Genomic DNA, 24,609 nt, shown 5'->3' on the forward strand with positions numbered 1-24,609 from the left:
ATGGAGTCCACCCCTGGGCAGCTTGGCCCTTTGCGCTGCCTGCCCCTGCGCTTGCCTAGGAATCAAGTGCCTGTCTTTTGGGTTGGGCCTTGCCTGGGCTTGACCACTCTACTCTTCCACTCCTCTGGGCCTGGGGTGGCCCTTGGGGGCATTAACTATCACCACCCAGTGGAGGACTTTACCTGAGGCCCCCAGGTATTAACTTGAGGTCTGTAGCCAGCAGGTTGCCCACCAAGGCGGGGCCTGGACGGCAGACAGGTTGGGCCCACCTCACCTACCAGCTGGGCATACAGCACAAACTGCTGAATCATGAAGGCCCAGGAGGCTTGGCTGTTTGTACGTTCTCTCATCTCTAGCTGTCAGCCAAAACATAATTGTAGCTGTCACTTTGGCAGCAAGATGCTGTGATGTGTCCTAGTACAACTGCCTCTGCTCCATGGCAGTGAGCTTTGGGGAGGTGGGAGGAATCTGCAGCTGCTCCCATGGAGAGAGCCGTTCTGGAAAGTGACCTGTGCAATGTTCAGCCAGGTGCAGCCTCAGGGGTGGTGTGAGCACCAGGGTAAGGCCCTGCATTAGAACAGGCACTGGCACGCCTGCATCTGCATCTGTATAATGCAATTCTGAAATGAGGCATTTCGGGCAGCTACAAGGGCTTGGAAAACAGCCTTTAGACTTACACAGAAGTTGGACTCCAGTGTGCCTGGGCTGAATGAGTAGTTAGACAGTGTGGTACATGGTGTAGGGAGATGGTGCCAGAGGTATACCTAGGGCCAGATTGTGAAGCAAGGGGCTTGAAGGCCAGGCCATGGAGCTTGGACTTGATCCTGCAGGTAATGGGAAGCCACTGAAGGACTTAAGGGAGAGAGTGATGTAGTCATACGACATTGAGTGCCTGGGCTCAAACATCCAAAGTAGTGGCACTAGGTGTAAAGACCTCCCCTCCCCACGGCAGTGGTGTGCTGCATAGGAGGGTGTTCTGGAGTGCATGGGGCAGCAGCCCCAGGATTCAGGGGTGACTGTAACTCTGTGCTTAGTGGGTAAGTGTGGGAAGGGTCAGCTCTAGTCAGGCTAGCTGCAGGTGTTCAGCACGTGAGAGGAGGCTCATGCCTTCCTTCTTCCTTGGTCCTCCTAGGCCAGAGTTCATTAATGAGGCACCTGTGTGCAGATGTGCCAAATGCAAGGGACTGCACACACTCATGCCAAAGGTCAGGGGAGGCTCCTGGGGCTGAGAAATGGTCCCCACTGCCTGTGGGTGTTGCCTCCCTCACCACACACACACTAAGAAAACAGCAGAGACAAATATCCAAGCTTGGGGAGATTCCCTAGAAGGAAGGTTCTATCCTCATGAACTTAAAAAACTGCCAGTTCATAGGTTGGTTAATGAAGACAGAGAATATGAAGTGTTGGGAGCCATTACTAGTGGGTGAACCACCCATGAGCATGGAAGCCAGAGCATATATCTAGACCATCATGTAAGTCAGGAGGAAGACAGGATTCAACTGACAAAAATTGTGTGTACCCTGCTCAGAAGTGCATTGTTGTGCAAGCAGTGGTTTGGCAGTCATTCTTCCCTTTCAGCTGCAAGCCAGGGAGGGCGGGATGCCTCTCAGTTGTCAGGAGAGGAAGGGAAGGGTCAAGGAATGTTCCCATTCTGGAATGATCTTCCATCAGTGTTCCCTGAGTTGGGCTGCCAGGAAGGCAGAAGGGAGGGGATGCGACAGGTATTGAACAGTGAGGAAGGTCCCTCACCTGCACAGCCCCTGACACAAGGTGTGTGTGGAGGGAGGGTGCCTGGAACCCTTTGGCCTGTGGGTGGAGTCTGAACCTTATCCTCTTCCCTGAGGACAGGCAGCACGTCCTAACCGCCACTGGCTGCCCAGGGCTGGCTTGGAGCAATATGCCAAGATGTAGTTTTTCCTATTTGGTTTGCTTTTTCCTTTAAATTTTAACAAGTGTCAGGGTTTTTTTTAAATATAACATACAATCAGAAAAGTCCAAACAACCATATGTACAGCTTAACAAATAATTATAAAGTTAATGTTATTATATTTTTTATAGAGAAAAGTATAAAAAAGAAAACAGACGGCCCTTAAACCTGGCCAACCTCCACTGAAATTCTTTTAACATAGTTTAAAAATTAAAATAGTACAAAAAGATATAAAATGAAAAGTAAGTGCCTCCTCCCTCCCTCTTCCCCACAGGTGAACACTAACAGTTTCTTGTGTATCCTGAATTTTTTTCTCTGCATCAATAATGTTTCTGGAGTATGTGATCATACAAGATTTGTCTGTATTTAACAATAAATTTTAAAAGAGAATATAATCATATCTGTCCCAGGATAAAAAATTAATATGTGTCAAAGATTTAGTTTAACTCATTAATTAATGAGAGAACCACTAAAACATTACAACCAATTCAAAGGAGAACTCAAACTATCACACATGATAGTCAGATAAGGAATGCTGAAATCATTTCAGAAATGGATGCAAAACTGGTCAGAATCCACAAGGCAATAGTCAATTGTCTTCCACTGGACATAATCTGTATAACTGTGAACAGGAATTATTTGCATTACTATTAAGGTTTTACAACTTCACTTCCATCTTTAGAGCTGAGAAATACCTAGTCAAAGACACAAAGACAGAAAGAACCTAGGTGGGTAAGTTATTCAGGACAACCACTAAATTTCAACATCTTTCACAGTTTTCCCTACACTTGTAATTGGCTCCCTACCTACATCCCTCCTTGGAATTCCCCTGCCGACAACCCCTGCTGCCCTGTTTGTACCAGTTGACATGCTGTACATGTTCCAGGTGATGGGCCAGGGCTGAAAGCCTAGCCTGGGAGAACCAACAATCACCCAAGCTGAGCCAGCCAAGTGCTCCCAAGGCCCTGACACTCTGCTTCTTTGGTTGTGGGCCCTGGAGTTGTGAGTCAGGCTGACTCAGGACTGGCGGTCATGTTGGGCCTTGTAAAAGATGGTTAAGGGTTTTGTGAAAAAGGGAAGAAATTAGAAATGCAGGGAGAAAGGGCCTGTAGTCCAGCACAAAAGACAAAATGTTTGTCTCATGAGCTTCCAGTTCCTGGGATGACTTTGTGCATTTGGATTCTGTGAGAGTCCTCTTTATGCTGGCGTCAGCTTGGGTGGTGTCTGTTCCAATAATTCCTTACCCAAGGGAGTAGCTGGCATGCAAGATGTATTATGACCTAAGGAGCTGGGGTGGTGTCTGAGGCAGTTTCCCACAGAGCCCAGGGTCTCTGTTGGCACCACGGGGCATTATGTCAGCTGCAGAGAGCAGGGGGCAGAGTGGGTCTATGATACAGTAGAAAAGAACAAATACCTGCCTCACTATGCATCCTTGTACAATCACCTCATCTCCTATGAACAGGTTTTCTTATCTTAAAAATGGGGGACCATGCTCCTTTCTGGCTTCCTCCCTGGTCCCCATGGAGGTCCAGTGGGAGGCATAGGTGTGAGTCTACTGCCCAGGCCAGTTATGTGGTAGGAACTAAGCACACAGCACTGGCAGGATGGGAGAGCTCAGCCCCTCTGTGCAAAGTGCTTTGGGAGAAGAGGTTTTGTGCAGAATGGCCAGTCATGATTAATTGATGGGAGGCTCTCAGGCAAAGGATCAGATTTCACAGATAAATACACACACACACACACACACACACACACACACACACACACACACACACACTTTGGCTCTCTTGAGAAGGAAATGTTCATTCAGCATAAGGCAAGCGTATCTAAATCAAGATTTTCCATACCTTCAACAGGTTCCTTTCCACCATCTTCATTCATTCACTGAGCATGTACTGAGCACCTACTGTATGATGAGCGCTGTCCCAGACACTGAAATCATGAGACAAAGAGTTAGCTCCTGCCCTTGCAGTGTTGGGAAGCAGACATACAAAAAGAGCTTTACCAAGGAGTGTGATAAGAACAGAGAGAGGAAAACAAAGGATATTCTAGCAGCACTCACCCATGACCCCAGTGTGGCATCAAGGATCCTCAGGGCATGGCCAGAGGAAAGTCTAGTGTTGCTGGAGTGCCATGGAAAGTAAGGGGCTGGCTGCAGTGGGGCCAGTCATGTGGGGACTCGGGGGCCTCAGGAGAAAGTCCATACTTCACGCAAGAAACTGAGTGCTGTGGTCAGATTTGTACTGTAGAACTGTCACTCTGGCTGCCCGTGAAGAGTGGTTGGAGGGGAACAGACTAGAGGCATAAAGACCTGTTAGGAGGTGGCTACAGGCATCTGAGCAGGAAGTGATGACCTGAACTGAGTAAAACAAGTGGAGGGAACTGATTCAAGAAATGTTTTGGCCAGGATTTAACCTGAGAAATGAGACAATGATGACTGTCAGATTTTCAGCAAGGACAACCATGTGGTTAGGGTGTCGCCATTACAGGAGAAAGAAACCCCAGGAGGAGAAGCAGGTTTGGGGGAGGGGGATGGGCTGGACAATGGTGAGTTCAGTTTGAGACATGGTGAGTATGAAGGACCTATGTACATGCAGGTGGAAGCAGTCTGAGGCAGATGGACACACAGGTCTGAAATCTAGGGGGCAGTTCAGGCTGTGAAGCTGGAGGGAATGTGGGCACAGACAAATTTACATGAGTGTGGTTGGGGAGGAGAGGGCAGGGGAAGAAGTGGAGGGGCATCATGCCCTTCGGCCCTAAAATTCTTACCTGCTGAGAATGAGGGTGGGGAAGGGGCTGAGAGCAAGGAGAGGATGCTTGGAACACCTGTTAGGGGAGATACCAGAGAATCTTACCTAGGCCTAGCAATACAGGGGCCCTGGTGGCTTTGGAGGTCATAAATCTGCATTGACACTGACCTGTCCTCCTCAGGGTCTTCTCCAGGACATAGAAGGCAGGAAGGTTGGTCGGCCTGTAGTACTTGGGCTGCAGTCTTACAAGACAGTTGTGGCAGAAAGTTCATTTCCTTTTCAGTGTGTAGCAGAGAGAGCTAAATGTTCACCAAAAAGAAAAAAGTGTATCCCTTGCCCTGCCATAGAACAGAGTTGAGGCAGGAAGGGGCTTCCCAGCAGAGGCTACATTTCCCACCATATACCCCTCCTCTCACATCTGTTACATCTGAGAGGAGTCAAGTGACACGTTCTTGCCAATGGAATGTTGATCAGGGATGACATGTATTTTCCAGCCCCAAATAGTTAAGAAGCAGATGTGCCTTCTCCACCCTTCTTTTCCTCTTCTAGTTTGAGGCCCCCTTGGATACCACATGTTGGAGATGGCAGAGCCACAAGGTGGAAGGATCCCGGTCCCTAAATTATCACTTGGAGGACACACACCACTGATCAGGAACACCCACGTGAGTTGTTTGTGAACAAGAAATCAACTATATTGTCTGAGCCAATATACATTTGGGGATTTGTTTGTTATAGCATCTAGCATTATCCTAACTAATATAGGGTTTAAGAAAATTGTTGGTTGTTCAGATGATTCTGATGCGGCCAGACTGGAGAATCAATTGAAGCCTCTTGGGACAGAGAGTCTTTGTTGAAGTGCAAGAGCAGGAGTGGAGAGTGGACTGGAAAAATCTAGAAAGCAGGAGGTCAAGGCCTCTGGTAGAATTCAGGAGGCTAAGATTTCAGAGAGAGGCTATCCTGCAGTGTGGCAAGAGCCAATGGGAAAAGGTAAGGAACATTAAGCAGGTCCGGGAACTGTGATGCTGGGGGTCAGGAATCATGTTGGATGGTTAGTTCACTTGGAAATTGTGGTCTGTGACAAAGCAGGACATGGGGTGGAGAGAAAGTGTCAGAGGTCTGGCCACTGTCTTGCAACCAGGGCAATGGGAAGAAGTGCTTTAGTTAAAAACTAGACTAACCATCAGGACTGCCATCACTAAGCCCTGTCAGCTGCCATGGCTGAATGGATCTGAGAAGGGTGTCTCATCATTGGTGAGGATTTGTTCATTAGGCCACAGAGATGCATACCTGAAAGCTGGTCCATGAAAGGAACACCTGTAAATGCTGAGGCAGGCTAACTCCATCCAGAAACAGAAACAGCCAGATCCACAGCAAGAGTGCTTTCTTCAGTTGGTAGAGCAGCTTGGCACTCTCCAAATTTCTTATTTACACATCTGTTTGAGCCTCATAGACATCCCATATAAAGACAGTGTCCCTCTGTGCCAGGTAGGGTCACCAAAGTGTTAAATAAATGATAGCACTCAGGAGGGAGTGGAGCCAAGTTCTCCTGATCCTTGGCCAGTGGTCTTCATTATAAAATTCCTTTTACAGGCATTTTTAGACATTAACTACCCATCATCTTGGGAAGATTTAGGCCTCAACATGCCCCTGGCAGCAGGGATGACGGGGATGGCCTCCAAAGGCACTTCCAGCTAGCAATTCTTAAAAGAGTTTCTGAATGAGTAGTTCCAAAATAAGACTAGGAATAGGAATGACAGAAAACTCAAAATAATAGTTGTGAAAATAAGAGAAGTTTATGTCTCTTAAAAAAAAGTCTGATGTAAATGTAAGGGTTGCTATGGCCCTCCACAATTTCAGAGGGTCAAGGCTCCTTCTATTTTGTTTTTTTTCCTCTATTGTTTTATAACAAATTACCTCAAAACTCAGTGGCTTATAACAACAATAAGCTTTTCTTACCTCACACTTTCTGTGTGTCAGGAATTCAAGAGTAATTTTGCTAGGTGATTCTGGCTTAAGCTCTCTCATAAGGTTGCAGTCAGGATGTCAGAATGGAGCTGTGGTCACTTGATGGCTTGACTGGCACTGCAACATTGGTTCTGGCTGATGGCAGGAAGCCTCAATTCCTCACCACCTATAATCCTCCATAGAGTTGCTTGAGTGTGCTTACAACATGGCAGCTGGCTTCCACTAGCCTAGAGCAAGTGCAGAAGCTGCAGTGTCCTTTATGAAGTAGTCTCAGAAATCACACTATCATTTCTGCAATAGCCTGTTGGTTACACGGGTCAGTCCTGTTGAATACGGAAGAGAATGAAACAAGGACATTCCAGTGGTTGAGAATTACTGGAGGCCATCTTGGAAGTTGGGCTACCACATCTGCCATCTTCAGAGAGTGGCTTCATCCTAATATTCTAATATGGCTGCTCTAACTCCAGCTATCACATCACAGAAGGTACTTTCTGGCTGGCATGAAAAAAGAAGAAAGGAAGAAGGGCATGCCTTTCAAGAAGTTGCATACACCTACTTATAGCTTATTTACCAAAACTTAGTCACATAGCTGGAAAGGAGGCTGGGAAATTTAGTATTTATTTTGGATGCCATGTACTCAGCTAGACCAGATATTGGGGGACACTTGGCAGGCTCTGACACATCAGCAATGTTCCTGTGTATATTTCAAAGGATGTTGCGGGGAGGGGAGCACAGAGGACATCACTATCTTGGGTTAGTGACCTGGCTAAGGACTTCTGACCCATCTTGTCTGGGAAACGTGTGTGTGTGTGTGTGTGTGTGTGTGTGTGTGTGTGTGTGTGTGTGTGTTGCAGGGATAGGGGAGGAGTGCAGATAAGTGCTTTATCCTGTAATTAGTGAGTCTCAGTGTCAAGAGAAAATAGTCCTTAGAAGAACTCAGGAGACAAATGAACATTAAAAACAGACTGAGTCCTAGAAACCCAGCCAAGAGTGGTCCCAAGAATTAAGATGATCCAGAAAATGAGAAGACCATCACAGGAGACACTGTGAGAGCAGCCTCATTCTGCACCCAGACCTGCAGGTTTAAATAAATTCTAGGCAGCCCAACTTATGACCCAAATGCAGAAGCCCAGATGGGCAACTCTACCAGCTGTGTTTTTAAAAGATTGTATGATTCCTGATCAATGAACCAAAGAGACCAAATGCAAGAGTGTTTAGAGCTGAGCTGCACATTTGCCCAGAGACCTCTTAGAGACCAGAGCCAAGGCTTGAGCAGCCAGCTGGGTGCTGACTCAAGCTGGGGTTGAGCCCGACATTGGAGCCTGGCTAAGCAGAAGATGAGCCATCAGCCAGCCAGAGAATTCTAAGGCTTGAGAAGCCCATAGAAAAGCTGCCCTGGCAGAAGGAGGGCAAGGCTCTGACTTGGCTGAGTGGCCAGTGACAGAGGGCACTGTCATCCTAGAGGAATGCAAAGTCTGAAGCAAGAAGCCTATAGCTGGGGCATCCAAGGGGGCTGCTGGTACTGCCAAGGCCCCTGTGGCAGGGGCTGGCTTTCTCTTCACTGCCAAGGCCTGCCTGGACCTTGGATCCTTATCTTGAGGGTGGAAGAGATGGACTGAGGATTCAGAGGTGCTCGCTTCATGGAGGGTGACTACAGTCTCCTACCTGCCTGGCTAGTCTCGTGTGCCCTGACCATAGCCCAAGCTGGATAACGTCCTGGGTCCTGAGTCCACACCAGGCCATCTCCAGGTGGGGTGTCAGGGCACCCTGGGTAGGCAGCATGCTCACTCACCCGGGTCACAACCCATGCTCCTTATTGTACATGGGTTGTCAATCATCACCACATTGCTGCTGCACAAGGGTCAACCTCCAGAGCAGTGAGGGATCACCACAGCTCCAGCCTTCCCCACTCTGCCTTGGCCCGAGTGCCAAGGTCACCGAGAATTTGGGGGACCTCTACAGACTGCTAGTTTGAGGACCCTTTCAAGAAAGACACCTCCAGGTGTGGCTGACATCAGGCTCCAACCTCAGGTGGGGGTAGGGGGGTGTTGGAGGCTAAGGGTGGGCTGGTAGGGGGTAGTTAGGAAGGGTAAAGCATCCCAAAGTGGCCTAGAATTGGCTTGGGAAATCCAGGACTGTGCTTTGTGGCTCTGTTGCAGCAATGCTTAGTGAGCACCTGCTCAATGAGGCAGACACTCAGCTACCCCCTGGGGACACAGAGCAGGGGAAGGCTCATATGACATCACACCAGACCATAAATAAAGCAAAACAGCAGAGGGTGCAATATGCAGTGATAGGTTAAATACACGACACAGAAACAATGGAGGAGGGGAATGTGCTGGTAGAGTGGTAAAGGGAAGCTTCACTTCACAGAAAAGGTGGTACGTGCAAGAAACAACAGGAGTTCCTCAGCCACGATGGGGCCAGGTGAGGAAGGGAATCTAGGCAAAGGGAACAGCAAGCCCCAGAGCTCTTAGCTGTGAGACTACCAGTGGTAGAGGAAGAGATTTTCCTTGCCTGATGTGTTCATTGGACTCTGAAATTTCTGAGCCCTTCAGGGTGCAGTAGCCTTCATCTCTTTCCTTTAAACAACTCAGAGGAGTCAGAGAGGGGAGAAGATGCTCCCTCCCTGCTCGTTGGGTTTTCTTTCAACTTTGAGTCCTTGGTAGCTGGTCATAACAGGGTGGGGGGAACCATAATTATGAAGAGGAGAAGGGTTCTTTGATCTTGAAGAACCTGCCCAAGGCCCAGTCCATCTCTATGTAGGTCCTCAAGTCACCTTGGATGGCCCCTTAGGCATGACTGTCCCCAGCAACCTCTGATGGGGCAGGAGGCAGGGCTGGGAGGTGCACTGGGTGGGGCACTCTAACCTACCCTCCCTGCTGTCAGACCCAGTCCGTTGAGGTGTCTGGGCCTCTCTGGAGCCCTAGGGAACCCCCAGCATTGCCAAAGCACCGTCCTGCATCTTGCAGGTGGCCCTACAGTGTGAGAATCGTCATCTGGCTCATGCTGACACATCCTAGTAACTTTTTTGGTGGTGTACAGGCTTGCTTTTCCTCTAGGACCCAGGAAAACGTGATATGCAAATGAATCACCAGATGACCCAAAATCAAACAGCTGCTCTGGAGTTCTTCTGTGAAGGCAAAAGGAACTGGAGGCCCCAAGAGGTCCACCTCCTTTCTGGGTCAAGGTGGGCAAGTGAGACTGAACCAGAGTTACACTGGGATGTCACCCTGTCTCCGGCTACAGGTGGACCAGAAACCTCAGACAGAGCTGCCAGTGCCCAGTGAGGCTTTGGGAGGATTTGTGCTATAGGTGGAGGGTGGGTCATCAGTGCTGAAGTCCTGGCCAGCCCAGCTTATTCATCCAGGAACCCCTTTCCCCTGACTGTTGCTCTTCTCACTGGGATATGCAAATAGCCTCCTGGCAGGCCTGACCTTTCTCTCACCTATGCCAGCTCCAGCCCCAAGGCCTAGCTCAGGTCACATCTCTCTGGTTCAAAAACCCCTTAATATAAACTCCTTGGTCTGGCATCCAAGGGCCTACCCACTACAGTACTAACTCACCTCTCACCAGTCTTCCATAAACTCCTCCTCCAGTCCAGTGTGTGCCCATCCTTTTTGTCCTCTTCCCCTAAAGCTCTCTCATCTTTGAGCCCTGGATCTTGCCTTTACCGGGTCCAAAGGTCCCCTTGCCACTGCTGCCCTCCTGACCAGGCCCAGCTCCAGTGCCATCTCACCTATCAAGTCTTCCTTGTCACCCTCTGCCCTCCGAACCTATGGCCTGCAAGATGGAACTTTTTACTAGATTTGTATCGTTAATTATAGGAGTGATACATGCTTGTAAAAACATCCCCACATTATAGAAACATACACAGTAAAATGACTGTGTCATCCCAACTCTCCTTTCCCTAGAACTCACCCCAGTCAACAGTCAGGCATGCACATGGGTGCCTGTTTTACACAACAGGAGAGGGGGCCCTTGAGAACTTTCCATCACCACTTGACATGGCGGTGGCAGGGTGGTGGTGGGGAGGAGCAGAGTTGGTGGAAGGTTTCAGAGAGTGGTGACTTGTGTTGACTTTGGAAAAAAATCACTGGCCTTGAGGTCAGTCTGTGGGACCCCTTGATTTCTTTCAAAGAACAGAGCCCGGGCTTCCCTGGTGGCGCAGTGGTTGAGAGTCCGCCTGCTGATGCAGGGGACACGGGTTCATGCCCCAGTCTGGGAGGATCCCACATGCTGCGGAGTAGCTGGGCCCGTGAGCCATGGCCGCTGAGCCTGTGCATCCAGAGCCTGTGCTCAGCAACGGGAGAGGCCACAACAGTGAGAGGCCCGAAAAAGAAAGAAAAAAAAAAAAGAACAGAGGCCCAGGGAGGCATTTATAGTTCTCAGAAGAATATTCATTCTGTTCACCCAAGAGCCAGAAACTCAAGTTCAAAAGGCAGTCAGGCTGCTTGAGAATCCTGTTGGCCTAGCACAACCCCCACTATAAGCCCGGGCTGAGCTGAGCGGAAAGTCAGGCAGCTTTAACGGCACGGTCACTCGGTCAGATGGAGAGATGCAGAGTTTGAACGCTGGCCTGCCTTTCTCCAACCTGGGCCCTTGCCTGGCCCCTGTAGGTCCAGTGTTCTGGCTGGTCAACCTGGAGCCCTCTACCCACCGTGTGCCCTGCTGGCGAAGCAGTGAGTCTCCTTACAGCATGGCTCAGGAGAAGAATCCGCCCAAGGGACTAGTCTCCCTCCTTAGAGTAGGAACTAGAGGAAGAAGCGGGGCTGTGCTGGCATCTCCTTCTCCAGAGGTTCCAGCCCATGTTTCTAGGCAGTTTGAGCAACAGGGAATAGATGTCTTCCCTAAATAACCCGAGGTACCACATCTCTCCCCCACACTCCAATTCAAATAAATATTTAAGGAAGAGAAGGGACTGCGGTACACCAAGGTGGGAACACCTAACCCCAATTTAGAGATGTCAGGGAAGGCTCCAACGTATTGGCATATAAACTGACACTTAAAAAATAAGCAGGATGTGGCCAGGTGAAGGTGAGAACAGCATTCCACACAGAAGGAACACCACTGGCAAAGGCCTAACAGTGAGAGGGAGCATGACTTTGGAGAAACTGGAAATTCACTGTGGCTGAGCCTAGTGTGTGAGGGGGACATGGAGGGGGTGGGCTTGGAGAGGTCGACTGCTTGGGTGTGCAAACCTCAGGGCTTTGTCCCAGTGGCCAAAGGGAGTCAAGCAAAGGTTTTAAGAAGATAAGTGACATTTCAGACAGATGACTCATAGACCATGAGCTGGAGGTGATAAGTTTGGAGGAAATGAATGCCTTTGGGTGAGCAATAATGGTAGCCTAGACTAGGGCAGGCACAGTGGAAGATGAGAGGAAATAGAATTCAACACAGCATGTGGGGGTGAGGAAGAGGAAGGCAACCCTGGCTTAGGTGTTGAGGATATAGATCACAGATCGACAGTCGCATTCAGCAAACAATTATTAACTGGACTGGACTCAGGGTGTAGGGATCTGGAGGTCCCCACACACTTTCATACGTAAAGAATTGAAGGCCAGTGGCCAGTGATAAGCCCCAATGTGGCCATCTAGCCTGCTGACATCAGTGCAGACCTGATTGGGCACCCAAATCTTGATTCGGGCATATCATGTACACACAGAGGCTGCTAGACACCATAATCCTGAAGCAGACACCCCAGGTCCACAGCCGACCACTCTCAGCCAACCCAGTGCTCCCCTGACCTACAAGCCAGATATCCCCAGCCAATCAGCAACACTCAGAAACTTTGTTTTTTGAATACAGAACAGAGATAGTTCATGACCAACCCCATTTCTCCCCCTTCCCCAACCTAGACTTTCTGCTGGAAGTTTTTTGTTTGGCAGTAAAACTTTTCTATGCAGCACTCAAGCTTTGGCCTCTAGTCTTAACTCAAGCCAGAGGCCTCCACCAGCCACAGGGCCTGAAGGGGCTTCAACAAAGTTGGATACACCTTATATGTTCTTTGCACAATTCTGATATTCTGTACTCTGTGGTCCTTCTTTGAGCTCTCCTGGGCACCTGCGGGTGCAGTGAGCAGCCCAATAGGGGCTGAGGGTGTTATCTGAGGCCATGAAACATGGGGGCAATGGGCTGTGGGGTATGGTGGAAGAATACAAGTAGGAATCCCAAACCCATGGTTATGGTCTCCAGCTCCCCAGGTGACCTTTCCTCTGTGGGCCTGTCCCTCCAGCCCCCAGGCCTTTGCACATGCTGTTCCCTCTGCCTGGAATACTCTTCCCCTTCCCCTTTGTCTGTTTGACTCATCCTTCAGGTCTCTGCTTTCTCAGGGAACACCTTTTTTTTTTTTTTTAATAAATTTATGTTTTTGTTTTATTTATTTTTGGCTGTGTTGGCTCTTCGTTGCTGCACGGGCTTTCTCTAATTGCGGTGAGCGGGGGCCACTCTTCGTTGCAGTGCATGGGCTTCTCATCGTGGTGGCTTCTCTTGTTGCGGAGCACGGGCTCTAGGCACCTGGGCTTCAGTAGTTGTGGCACAAGGGCTCAGTAGTTGTGGTTCATGGGCTCTAGAACGCACTCTCAGTAGTTGTAGCGCACGGGCTTAGTTGCTCTGCATCATCTCACTGACTTCTTGATCCAGGTCAGATTCTTTAGTTAAATATTCCCATAGACCCATGTTCCATTACTTCTTTCCCTTCATTAGGGGTTTTTGTTTATTTGTTTGTTTGCTACCATCTGCCTCCCCCAGCAGACTTCCATGAGAGAGAGGTTCTGTCCTACTCACTGTTGTATCCCCAGGCCCTGGCAAGGGACCTGTCCAGTAGTAGGTACTGAATGAATGCATGAATGAACAGATGGATAGATTTCACTTGGTAAAACAAAAGCTCAATTGGATGAGACCCTTCCCAGCATTGACATAACCTTCTAGGCCTCTATCGTTTCATCTCTGAAATAGGAAGAATGTTCCCTGCTGGCTGCTTTACTTCTGTATCTAAAATGACTCCTGTTAGTCTGATAAAGTTTGGGATGCTTTAAAAACAACTGGGGGGCCTCCCTGGTGGCGCAGTGGTTGCACGTCCGCCTGCCGATGCAGGAGAACCGGGTTCGCGCCCCGGTATGGGAGGATCCCACATGCCGCGGAGATGACCGCTGAGCCTGCGCGTCCGGAGCCTGTGCTCCGCAACGGGAGAGGCCACAACAGAGGAAGGCCCGCATACCACAAAAAAAAAAAAAAAAAAAAAAAAAAAAAAAAAACTGGGATAAAGGTTCCTATTTGGCTCAAGGACCTTATTTTCTGACTCCTGGTCACATATATATGAACATTGAGAGAGAAATTCAGGCTGTGCCAGAAACCCCAGGGCCCTCTGTCAGAGTTGGAGTTAGACAACCCCTTCCAGAGAAGGATGAGTGGCCAGAAGCCCCAGCCATGCCTCCTAGAGTTAGGGCGGTAAAGGCTCTCCTGTGTTCCCATGGCCCAGCAGGCAGGGTGTATGAGTGTCACAGCTCAGAACTGGGAATGGTGCCCCATCAGGGGCTCAGAGTCTACTCATTTATCCTCCTGTCTGTCTTCAGTGATGGACTGAGTGTAGGAGTTTTTCTGAGGCAGAGCCAGAGGTATGGCTTAGGGCCCAGTGAATCATCTCCCAAGAGTCTAGGCTGCACAAGAAGGCTGCCTGTATCCACCATTGCTTTCACTGCTGCAGGTGGACCTCACCTGCTGAGGTCCAGATCTGCTTATAAGATGCACCAGGATGAGGACACCATCTTTATAATCTTCACGAAGAGATTCTGCCCAGCCATCGTCTCCCTGAGGGCCCATAACTACACATTCCTATTCCCCACAGTCTTGAGGGAACCTGCTTCTCCTGGAAGGGGTAGCTGGCTGGACTGGAAGGATGACCTGGTTAGGGGTTGGAGTGAGACAGAATCTCAGCCACATCAAAATTTGCGCTAATATCCCTAGCCAGGATAGGGAGTACCAGGTCCTAATAAATGAATAAGGTTCTTCAAGAGCTGAAAAACCTAAATGAGGAAAAGGAGGAGGCATCTGATTCTGGAGGAGCCTTTTCAGTGGCTTAGGAATGCAATGCCCATTATACAAATGGGTAAATTCCTGCCATGGAGATCTGTCTCTGATGGAGACCTAGGAAGAGCCAAAGCTTTCAGTATTTTAAAGAAGGGTAGCCCCTTGCCCCCACTCTTCAATGTGCTAAATCTGTGCCTTCTCCTTCTGCTCAGACCACCATTCATCCTTACTTCACTGCTGGTTCCTGGTCACCTTGGGACACCCTAGCTGGCCCAGGCCCTCCTTAAACAAACTCACAAGAGTCAATACAGTCACTATCAAAATCCCAACAATGTTTTTTTCAGATATAGAAAAATCCATCTTAAAGTTCATATGGAATCTCAAGGGACCCTGAATAGCCAAAACGATCTTGAAAAAGAACAAACTTGGAGGTCTCATATCACCTGATTTCAAAACTTACTTCAAAGGTATAGTAATCAAAAGAGTGTGGCACTGGCATAGAGACAGACATATAGACAAATGAAATATAATAGAGAACCAAGAAATAAATCCTCACATATATAGTCAAATGGTTTTTGACAAGGGTGCCAAGACAATTTAACAAGGAAAGAACAGTCTTTTCAACAAACAGTATTGGGAAAACTGGATATCTACATGCAAAAGAATGAAGTTGGATCTTTACTTTACACCATATATAAATATTAACTCAAAATGGATCAAAGACCTAAACATAAGAGCTAAACTATAAAACTCTTAAAAGAGAACATAAGGGAAAATCTCCATGTCATGTCACTGGATTTGGCAATATTTCTTGCAAATGACACCAAAAGCACAGGCGACAAAAGGAAAAATAGATAAATTGGGCTTCATCAAAGTTTAAAACTTCTGTGCATCAAAGGACAATACCAATACAGTGAAAAGGAAACCCATGGAATGAGAGAAATATTTGCAAATCATATAAGGAGTTAATATCCAGAATATATAAAGAATTCCCACAACTCAACAGCAAAAAGCAAACCAACAACCGAATTTAAAATTGGACAAAGGACTTGAACAGACACTTCTCCAAAGAAGATAGGCAGATGGCCAGTAAACACATGAAAAGGTGTTCAACATCACTAATTATTAGGAAATTGAAAATTAAAATCACTATGAGATACTAATTCACACCCATTTGGATGACTACTATTAAAAAACAAAAAACTAAACTGAACAGAAAATAACATGTGTTGGTAAGGATGTGGAGAAATTGGAACACTTGCTCATTGCCAGTGAGAATGTAAAATGATGCAGCTGCTGTGGGAAATGATATGGCAGTTCTTCAAAAAATTAAAAAGAATTACCATATGATCCAGTGATTTTAGTTCTGGGTATATACCTAAAAGAACTGAAAGTAAGGACTTGAACAGATGTTTGTACTCTTGTGTTCATAGCAGCATAATTCACAGTAGGCAAAAAGTGGTAATAACTCAAATGTACGTCAGTGGATGAATGGACAAACAAAATGAGGTGTATACATAAAATGGAATATTATTCAGCCTTAAAAAGGAAGGAAATTCTCATATATACTACACTATAGATGAACTTTGAAGACATTATGTTAGGTGAAATAAACCAGACACAAAAAGACAAATACTGTACGATTCCACTTGTGTGAGGTATCTAGAGTAGAGTTCATACAGAGACAGAAAGTAGAATGGTGGTTGTGGGCTAGGGGGAGAAAGGTATGGGGAATTGTTGTTTAATGGGTACAGAGTTTCATTTTGGGATGATGAAAAAGTCCTGGAGATGGATGGTGATGATTGCTGTACAACAATGTGGATTTACTTAATGCCACTAAACTATACACTTTAAAATAGTTAAAGTGGTAAATTTTATGTTATGTATATTTTACCACAATAAAAAAAGGAAAAGTTGAATGGGAGTAGGCACCTGAATCTGTAAGTGTCCTCTTCTGAGAGCTTACTCATGACCCTAGGAGATAGTGGGAGGGATGGGGGCAAAGGGAGGGGGCTGTCTGTTCCCCACCTCTACCACCAACCTCCCTTTATTTCTGCCTCTCTAATTTGTGGTCATTTCACATGTCTTGTTCTATGTGTGTTGTCTAGATTGTGACTGTCATTCTCAAGTAGGTAGACTCAAGAATAAAGAAATAAGACAGCAAGAGGTAACAGGTGTTGGGGGAATAGATTGAGGTTCAGCAGAGATTCTCAGAGCTTTGGAGGGGGTTGGCAGATTGAAAAGTCTTCCTAGTCTTAAAAGATGAGTAAGTGACGGTTAAGAAGCCAGAGAGATGGGAGAGTCATAGTCAAGCTCAGGGCATACAGAATGAGACCACTGTAGCTGAGTTCTGTGGTCAAGGTAGCAGGAGATGGGGCTGGAGTCAGATTGGGCAGGACATTTACCCAAGGGGATCATAGCACCCTGGAGGGTTTGTAGTAGGAAAGAGATCCATTTGACTTACATTTTGAGATGCTCACTCTGGCTGTTGGGTGAAGAATGGACAGCAGGGGGCATGGGTAGGAGCAGGCAGACAGTGAGAGGCTGCTGCAGGCATCCAGAAGAGAGGTGGTGGTGGCTTGGCCTGGGTGGTGGTAGTGGAGATGGAGGGCTTTAGACAGATTCTTGAGGTGTTGGGAGGAAGAGATGCCAAGGCCTGTGGCTAGATTGGACATGGGGCTGAGGGGCTTGCTGCCCAGGGGTCTTGGGTGGATAGGTGGATGGCAATACCATTTACTGAGATCTAACCAGTGGCGGGACAGGTTGAAGGGACAAGTCTGGCACCTGGTTGCTGAGAGATGAGTGGTCAGTTCACCTTTGCTGGTTACACATCACAGCTCTTATATTCAGAAAGTTCTTCGAGTCTAACCTTCCAGCTGCAATTGGAGCTCCAGCCATTCCAGGTTGCCCTTGGTGAGTCTGCTCGGTGCTGAGAGGTGGTGGGACTGAGACATGGGCTAGCGGCCAAGGGCTTGGGTGGCAGGTGTGCCTTTTGCATGACCGCTATTAAGCATATCAACCTGTGGTGCCTGTCAGACTCAGACCCAGGGAGCCCATGCCAAGGTGTGTGGGCTGGAGGACCCGGTACAGGAGCCTTCTGCCCCAAGCACTTCAGGTCCATACATGCCCCTCATCCTGCCTCTGGAGCCCTCTCTCAGATCAGAAGCATCCCCCAGGGCCCTCAAGACGGGCTCTTCTTCATGATTCCTTCAGAGGCAGAAGGTGGAGAGCAAAACCTCTGATCTTGATGCCAGACACAAACTCCAAGAAATTACTCACCAGAGGGCAAAGCTTGAGAACCGCCGGAAAAGGGCCCTGCCCCACAGTCTGATCAGAATAGCTGGTCAGCAGGGGCTGTGGCACAGGGGGCTTTCACGGTTGGGGCCAAGGCCCTGACCAGGCACAGCTCCTTCCAGAGGTGGGCTGCCCTACACCTCATCTTACCAACCAGGGAGCCATAGGCAGAAACCCCCTTGGATCTGCCCCCCTAGCTGACCAGTTGAGACCCTCAAAACCCCCAGACCTACCCAAGACTGACTTGCCATGTGTTTGGGGTCCCATCAGTGGCTTCCTCATCCCTGATCCCTATCGTGCCCTTCTGAAAAGTGTCGATCAGTGCTGCAGCGGCCCCCATCCTGGAAGCCGGCTCCCTGACACCCTCAGGGAAAGGTCCCAGTATTGGCCTCTCATGAGCTCCCCATTCCCAGGAGCTGGGATCAGATCACCAGCCTACTCAGATTTCCTTCTCCTGTCCACCCACCCACCGCTTAGCTCTCCTGGGCCTGGTTCACAGCCGTGTCTGGTGTTAAGGCCTGCCAAAGGGTAAAGGGACGAGCACTGGGGAGGGAAGAGGTGACCGGGGTTCCACCTGGCTGGGACAGAGCCAGGGAGTTGTCCCAGCAGAGATGACATTTGGGGAGTCATTAAATCTGGAGGAACAGAGTGGATTCACCCGGGTGGTAGCTCCCCCTCTCCTGAGCAGAAGCTTGTGTGGTGTAGCCTTGAGAGGCAGGCCCCTAGGGGAGGAGCCCTTTGGCAGGGCGCTCTTTCCCCATGATGCCTCCTGTTCTGTGCTTTCGCAGCTTGAGTGGTGAAGACGCCTTCCTCATGGGAGCAGGGTCTCCAGGATGCTCAGCCCCAGGCCTGGTTCTGCCCTGGAGCCACACAGAAACACCTGCCCCCGATCCTCCTCCCCACAATCCTGTGAGCTCCCTCAAACCACCCACTCCTGGCTGGGCTCCTAGATTTGCTCCAGAGGGCTGGACAGGGTAGGAGGGGCCTCACTAAGTGCCCAGGGTCCACTTCAGGCAGGGGCTGGGCCTGGCCGTGTGCAGAAGTGCTGTGGGGTGAGGCCGGCCTAGGACCCACGAGAGGTGCCAAGAGAGGGGCTGATGGCTAGAGGGGTGGGCCATTGGGGGAGACTCAGCCAGTGTGCTCTCCCAGCAGCCACCTCTGACGGCTCCAAGGGCTGCCCTAAATCCTACTGTCACCTTCATCTCCATTCTCAGCCACTGCCAAGAGCCCTGGTCTCTCAAGGGTGAGCTAGCGAAGTTGGGACTGCCCCCTCCCTTCCCTCCACCCTTCTGCCTCGGGTTCTGGGCGTGGGACAGAAGTGCCCATCCCTGCTTGCCATCCTACTCTGTGTGGTAAACAATGTAACCCACATGCCAAGCCCCTTCTGCCCATGAGATTGTGTCCTGTGGCTCTCCTGGGGGCATTAGTGCTCCCCCTACTTCCATGTCCAGACCCTGGCCAGGGTGTGCCCTCCATGCCTAGGGAGCCCCTCAGAGCTTTTCAGGGGTCATGCCATTTGTCCCTCTGTTCCTGGCAATGCCCTGGGAGAGGAAACCCAAATTCCCTGAGGATAGAAGTTCAGGCAGTCAGGGAGAGATGGAGAAGGGCACATTACCGAGAGGAGTGAGTGGAAAGGTGCAGACCCTCTTCCCCTTGCCCCTGGTTCACCACCCTTCTCTGGCCAGGTGCTTCTCCCACTTGCCACCACAGCAATCTCTGGGAGGAAAGAGGCTGAAATCTCTAGGGTCTCTGGATATTTGGAAAGATGGGGTCAGGGATAGGAGGACTGCTAGAAGTAACCTCCAGAGAACAACCATGACCTAGGATGGAGTCCTTATGGGCCTGTCAGCTTGCTCTAAAACTGGATGGGGGACAGCCTCCATAGGGGCCTGAGGAACCCCCGCCCTCCCAAAGGATCCTGATCTTTGCTAGGTCCTGTAGTGTCAGGCTAGTAACCCTGGTACAGACTCCCATGCTGTTAGATGAGCCCTCAGGGAGTCAAACATCTGGGCTTCAGTGTCACTTTGGCTACTTGCCAGAGCTTCGTGAGCTTCTGCCCCTCTCTGAGAGCCTCAGTTTCTGCATCTGTAAAATCGATATTATCATTCCAAGGGCTCAAAAGAAGTTGGCTTTGTTCCTAAATATCTCCCTTCTCTGCCAGTCATTCATTCCAAAAGCCTGCTCTCCTTATTAGCGAGTTCTGGTTAAGCATTGCTCTAGTCAGATACTCTTGAAAGGTGGTTGGGGGCACAGTGAGTTTCTCATCTTTTGGGGAGGATGCATTTCTGATGCCATTGGGCCTTCTAGCCCCTTTCCCCAGTGCTGGCCATGCCCCCATAACTTGAGACCTCTAGGCAGCACCCTTGCCAGCATCCTGTGCTATGTCCAGATGATTCCAATCCAATGGAATGCAGCCTGGGCAAAGATGTTAACACAACATTCCTTTGCTAATGGGAGCCTAAGCTGTCATTGGCCCAAGCAGGACTCTGACCCTCAGCCATGCCACCCTCTATTTCAACTGACACCTGTTGGCTGAGTCCTTATTTTGCGCCAGGCACCTTGATAGGCTAGGAGGCAGGGAGTGGGCAGAGAGGAAGGTTAGCCATTCCATTGCCCCGACTGGTCCCCAGAGACCAGTGGTATCCTCATACACGTGGCATTGAGGTTGCATGCTAGCAAAATCCTCAAGGTGGGGACTGGCCCCTGAGAGCCAGTCAAGGAGGGCAGGGAGGGTTCAGCCAGGTCTCCAGACCCCCTCATACCCTTAATGAGGTGGCAGTGCCATCAGATGTCTGGTCCAGCAGGCTGAACAGAGAGAGCAGTCCTCTCACATTTAAGAGAAAATAGGATGTTGGGTTTACTATCAGGCTCAAAAGCAGGGAGCTGGCAATAAATCAAGAACTGAAAAGCTATGTCAGTGCTTCAAACTAAATTTCCAAGCCTGGGAAACAATTGCGCATTAAAATCCATTGGAAGAAAAAAAAATCTATTAAAATTTCAGGAGAAATGCTTTACTATAAATTAGATTTTTCTGCCAACCAGGATAATTCAATAATTTCCCCTTGACATTCTTGAGATTGCTCTTTGGGGGGAATTATGATGCTTTGAAGTTGGGAGTGATTTGTTTCCAAGAAAAGATGAACAGTTGACTGGGAGTGGAGGTGAGAGGGCAAGGAGGGGTCTCTTCTACTAAAGGGGAAGGGGGCCCCCTTTGGGGGCTCTGTGCCACTGGACAGAGATGGTCCAGGATGGCCAGGAGGACTGCAGTGCAGCGCTTTGACCAGGGGATGCCCCAGGCCAGACGTGACTCTGACAGGAGAGTGTGTGTGTATGTGTGCGGGGGTGTTTGGGGAAGATCTTGGGGTCCTCCAATATCATCTTATAGTTAGGTCAGCCTCAAGTCTTACAGCTTTCCTAAATAACTGTCTAAAACCTTCCTCAACCCTTATGGAACCAGAGCTGGTTTCAGGTGCCCAAGGTCACTTCTTAGTTCTGGGTGCAGGGTAGGCGGAGGTGGCTGCCTGCCTCCCAGTCTTCCTTTCTTCCTTTGCTGTGCAAGATTCAGCACCAGCCAGGGCCCGTCCCTCACATCTTATTTATCTCCTGTAATTTGGGGCTTTGATCCTAGCCCCTATCAACTCTTGTCTCTCTGTACAAGGTCCAACACAGCCATGATGCCAGACTGTCTCTAGCATCATTGGCCAAAGCCACTCTGACTGGACAGGACAGCTGGCAGAGGAGGGTGCCAGGAAAGGGGAGGGATCTTGGAGGACTAGGCACGATCAGACAGGCCACTGGGTACCAGCCTCCAAGACAACTGTGGGGAAGGGGCAAGGGACCCAAGTCAGGACTTGGGTAGGACAGGGCTCCAAAGTCAGCCAGCCTGGCTGTGAATTCTGGCTCCTCCACTGGCAAGTGTCTTAAACTCTGTAAGCCTTGATACTGCTATCTGTAAAATGAGATAATACTGGTACCTACCTTATAGATAGAACTAAATGTGACAATGTGTGTGAAGCCCCTAGCACCATGCCTGGCACGCAGAGATGATACACAGTAGTATCTTTAGGACAGCTCTTCCCACTGCAGGAAACCCATCCCCTGCAGCCCCTGCTCAGGCCCCCTTCTCTCTCCCTTCTGTCCCACCAAAACTTGCCTGTCCTTGCGGACTTACCTCCTCAAACAGAACCACGAAGAATGACGCCCGTAGAGCTGGGCTGCCTGCTGAGCGCCGTCACACAATTGTGCTTGGGAAGACTTTACCCACGGTGGTCACTCATTGTTGCTACCAACTACCCTCACAGGAAGGTTGGTTGATGTTAAAATTCTCTCATTTTGCAGGGGACCTGGGAGGTAAAGTGACACTGTTCAAGGTCACATATCTGGGAGAAGAGGTTGGAGCTGGGACTAGGGCCCAGGTCAAACCAGCTCAACCAGAGGCAGTCATTCATCTTAAAATACATCCTTCTTTCCATCCTTCCTTCCTTCCTTTCCTCCTTCCTTTCTCCCATGAATCAGAGCCTCCCAGAGCCCACACAATGGCCACGGGGACAGAGTGGCAAACTGAGGCAGGGATGCATGGGCGTCATCTTCTTTCCAATATTCTCCGAGTCTCCAGAAGGAAGATCATGGAGCGCAGCAGAAAGAGGTCAAAGGGGAAGGAAGTGGGAGAGTCTGGGAAAGTTTCCATTTAAGCAGCTGTCAGAACAAGCCATTCACTTGGACACTGCCTGACTCATAGAATAGAGAAATTCGGGGTTTTAAAGGTCATCTCATCCCACCCTCTTTTTGAATCATTTCTTCCACAGGTGCTCCCCCACCCTAGATAACAGGGAGCTCACTACCTTCCAGGGCAGCCCCAGGGTACTCTTTGTTCCTCCACCCCTTCTGGGGCTCAGACTTGGCTTTCTGTGGCACAGTCCTGGCCCTGACCCCACACAGGCAGGGGCCAGCCAGCAGCTTCTCACTTGGCAGGGTCCCAGGTTTGGGGAGCTAATCTGTGAGCAAGGCAGGGGCTTTCTGGAGACTGCGTCTCTCCAGAGGACGGAGCTGGGTGCTGTCAGGGCTGTGTTCCCCGGGGATAGCCCTGTTCCTAGGAGTTTCCCCTCAAAGTGGAGGTCAAAGGGAAACTTAGGGCTGGGAAACTTTGCCGCCACCTGAAACCAGGCTGGGAGTTCAGCAGACACGTAATCAAGACCACTGCAATTGCCTCAAAATGATAAATATTTGAACTGAGTTAGCCCCAGGCCAGGGGATGTCCAGGTTTCTGGTTTTGCCTAGGGAGGCACCCCCCAGGGGACCTGCTAGCACCTGGAGGGGCAGGACATGGGAGACATGGGAGCTGGGAAGGGGCAAGAGGTGTCTGGGGGTTTGGAAACTGTAGCCCTTACCATTCAGTAGCTGTGTGACCTTGAGCAAGTCGCTGGGCGTCTCTGAACCTCAGATTCCATGTCTCTTAATGGAGGTAATAGTGGCGCCTACTTCAGAGCCCTGATGGAGGTAACAAGACACGATGCCCGCAAAGTGCCTAACACTTAGTGAGCGCTCTGAAAGTGCCAGCCTTTGTTACTATTTGCAGAAGATGGGGAAACCCGTGGGAAATCCGGGCGCCTCTGGGAAGCTGGGGGTGGTGGGCCGGAACTTCCCGGAGCCCTGGGGCTGGGCGGGGCGTCCCGTCTTGGGCCCCGCCTCCTGTGTCCCGTTCCTCGGGGCCCGCAGAGCTTCCTTGCAGCCGCCGCAGCTGAGTCACTGCGGCCCGGCCGGCCGTTGGCCTTATCTCAAGACGTGTCTGCCCCTCGAAAGCCCCCGGCCTACCCGCCCGGCTACAGCTAATTTGCACCAAGTCCCTCCGGCAGTTCTGGAAAAACTCCCAGGGTCCCATAGGTTTGGGGTCCTGAGGAAGGAGGGAACCTCCTTCCAGGCTGTTTGGAGGTATCCAGGAAGCCCCTTGCCTAGAAAAGTCTCCCTGTGCCTACCGGCACTGCTCCTGTCTTTCCACCATTAGCTAAACTTTCCTTGGGAGTAAGCATTGTCTTCTGCAGATTTCTCTTTTAAAATTCGCATTCCCACTCAATGCTTTAAAGGGGAAACCAGAAGACTGGAGAACGGGGCGGATAGACCCTAGGAGCCAAGAAGGGGAGGAGTACTGAGAGGCCGGCCTGGGATTTGGCTGCCTCCTAGGCTCCCTCAGGCCCCGCCTGCCGTCTCCCAGCCCCCTGGACTCTAGGGGAAGTGGTGGGAGGGGGAGGGGGAAACAGAGCTGACAGATTCTGTAAACAGAGCTGGTTTGGGCCTCGGCCAAGGACTGGGTGTCCTGGCCCAGGCTGGGTGTGAGGCCCATCCGCGGCTCTCCAGGACACCCCGCCCTGACCTGCTAACCCCGGAGGTGCCCGGCCCATAGCCAGCTCCAGCCAGGATGTGTCTTGAGTTTGGGGAAGTTGGCCAATTCCCACGAGGGAAATGTGTCCGAAATGGGGGTAGGGGTTTCTCTCTAAGAACCATCATTGATCGTTCATTCACCAAGTGTCAGATTCAGGCATGGGAACAGCATCTGGTCCCTGCCCAGGGGAGAATCTGGTACTGGGTTGTCATCCCACCCCCATCTCACCTCCGATCACACCCTCTGCTCTTCTGCTGCCTGAGGCAGAGTCC

General features: G+C 49.9%; 1 protein-coding gene and 1 long non-coding RNA gene across 4 annotated transcripts in view; one reads left to right on the plus strand and one right to left on the minus strand.

The window, feature by feature from the left end:
* Positions 1-24,609, plus strand: part of JADE2 (jade family PHD finger 2) — a 122,089-nt gene that overhangs the window by 1,210 nt on the left and 96,270 nt on the right. For all 3 annotated transcript variants that reach the window (XM_028493241.2, XM_028493248.2, XM_055086769.1), the window contains exon 2: positions 5,224-5,336. In XM_028493241.2, coding sequence (XP_028349042.1) covers positions 5,247-5,336 — 90 coding nt within the window. In that variant the 5' untranslated portion in view covers positions 5,224-5,246. The remainder of the gene's footprint in view (positions 1-5,223; positions 5,337-24,609) is intronic.
* LOC102981376 (uncharacterized) lies at positions 4,859-23,507 on the minus strand. The gene is made up of 5 exons (XR_003681052.2): positions 23,349-23,507; positions 22,133-22,304; positions 17,132-17,251; positions 6,631-6,962; positions 4,859-4,973 (listed from the first exon to the last, which is right to left on the minus strand). It is a non-coding gene; the product is annotated as an uncharacterized lncRNA (long non-coding RNA).

The sequence above is a fragment of the Physeter macrocephalus genome, chromosome 8 (assembly GCF_002837175.3).
Source record: "Physeter macrocephalus isolate SW-GA chromosome 8, ASM283717v5, whole genome shotgun sequence".
Taxonomy (NCBI): Eukaryota; Metazoa; Chordata; class Mammalia; order Artiodactyla; family Physeteridae; genus Physeter; species Physeter macrocephalus.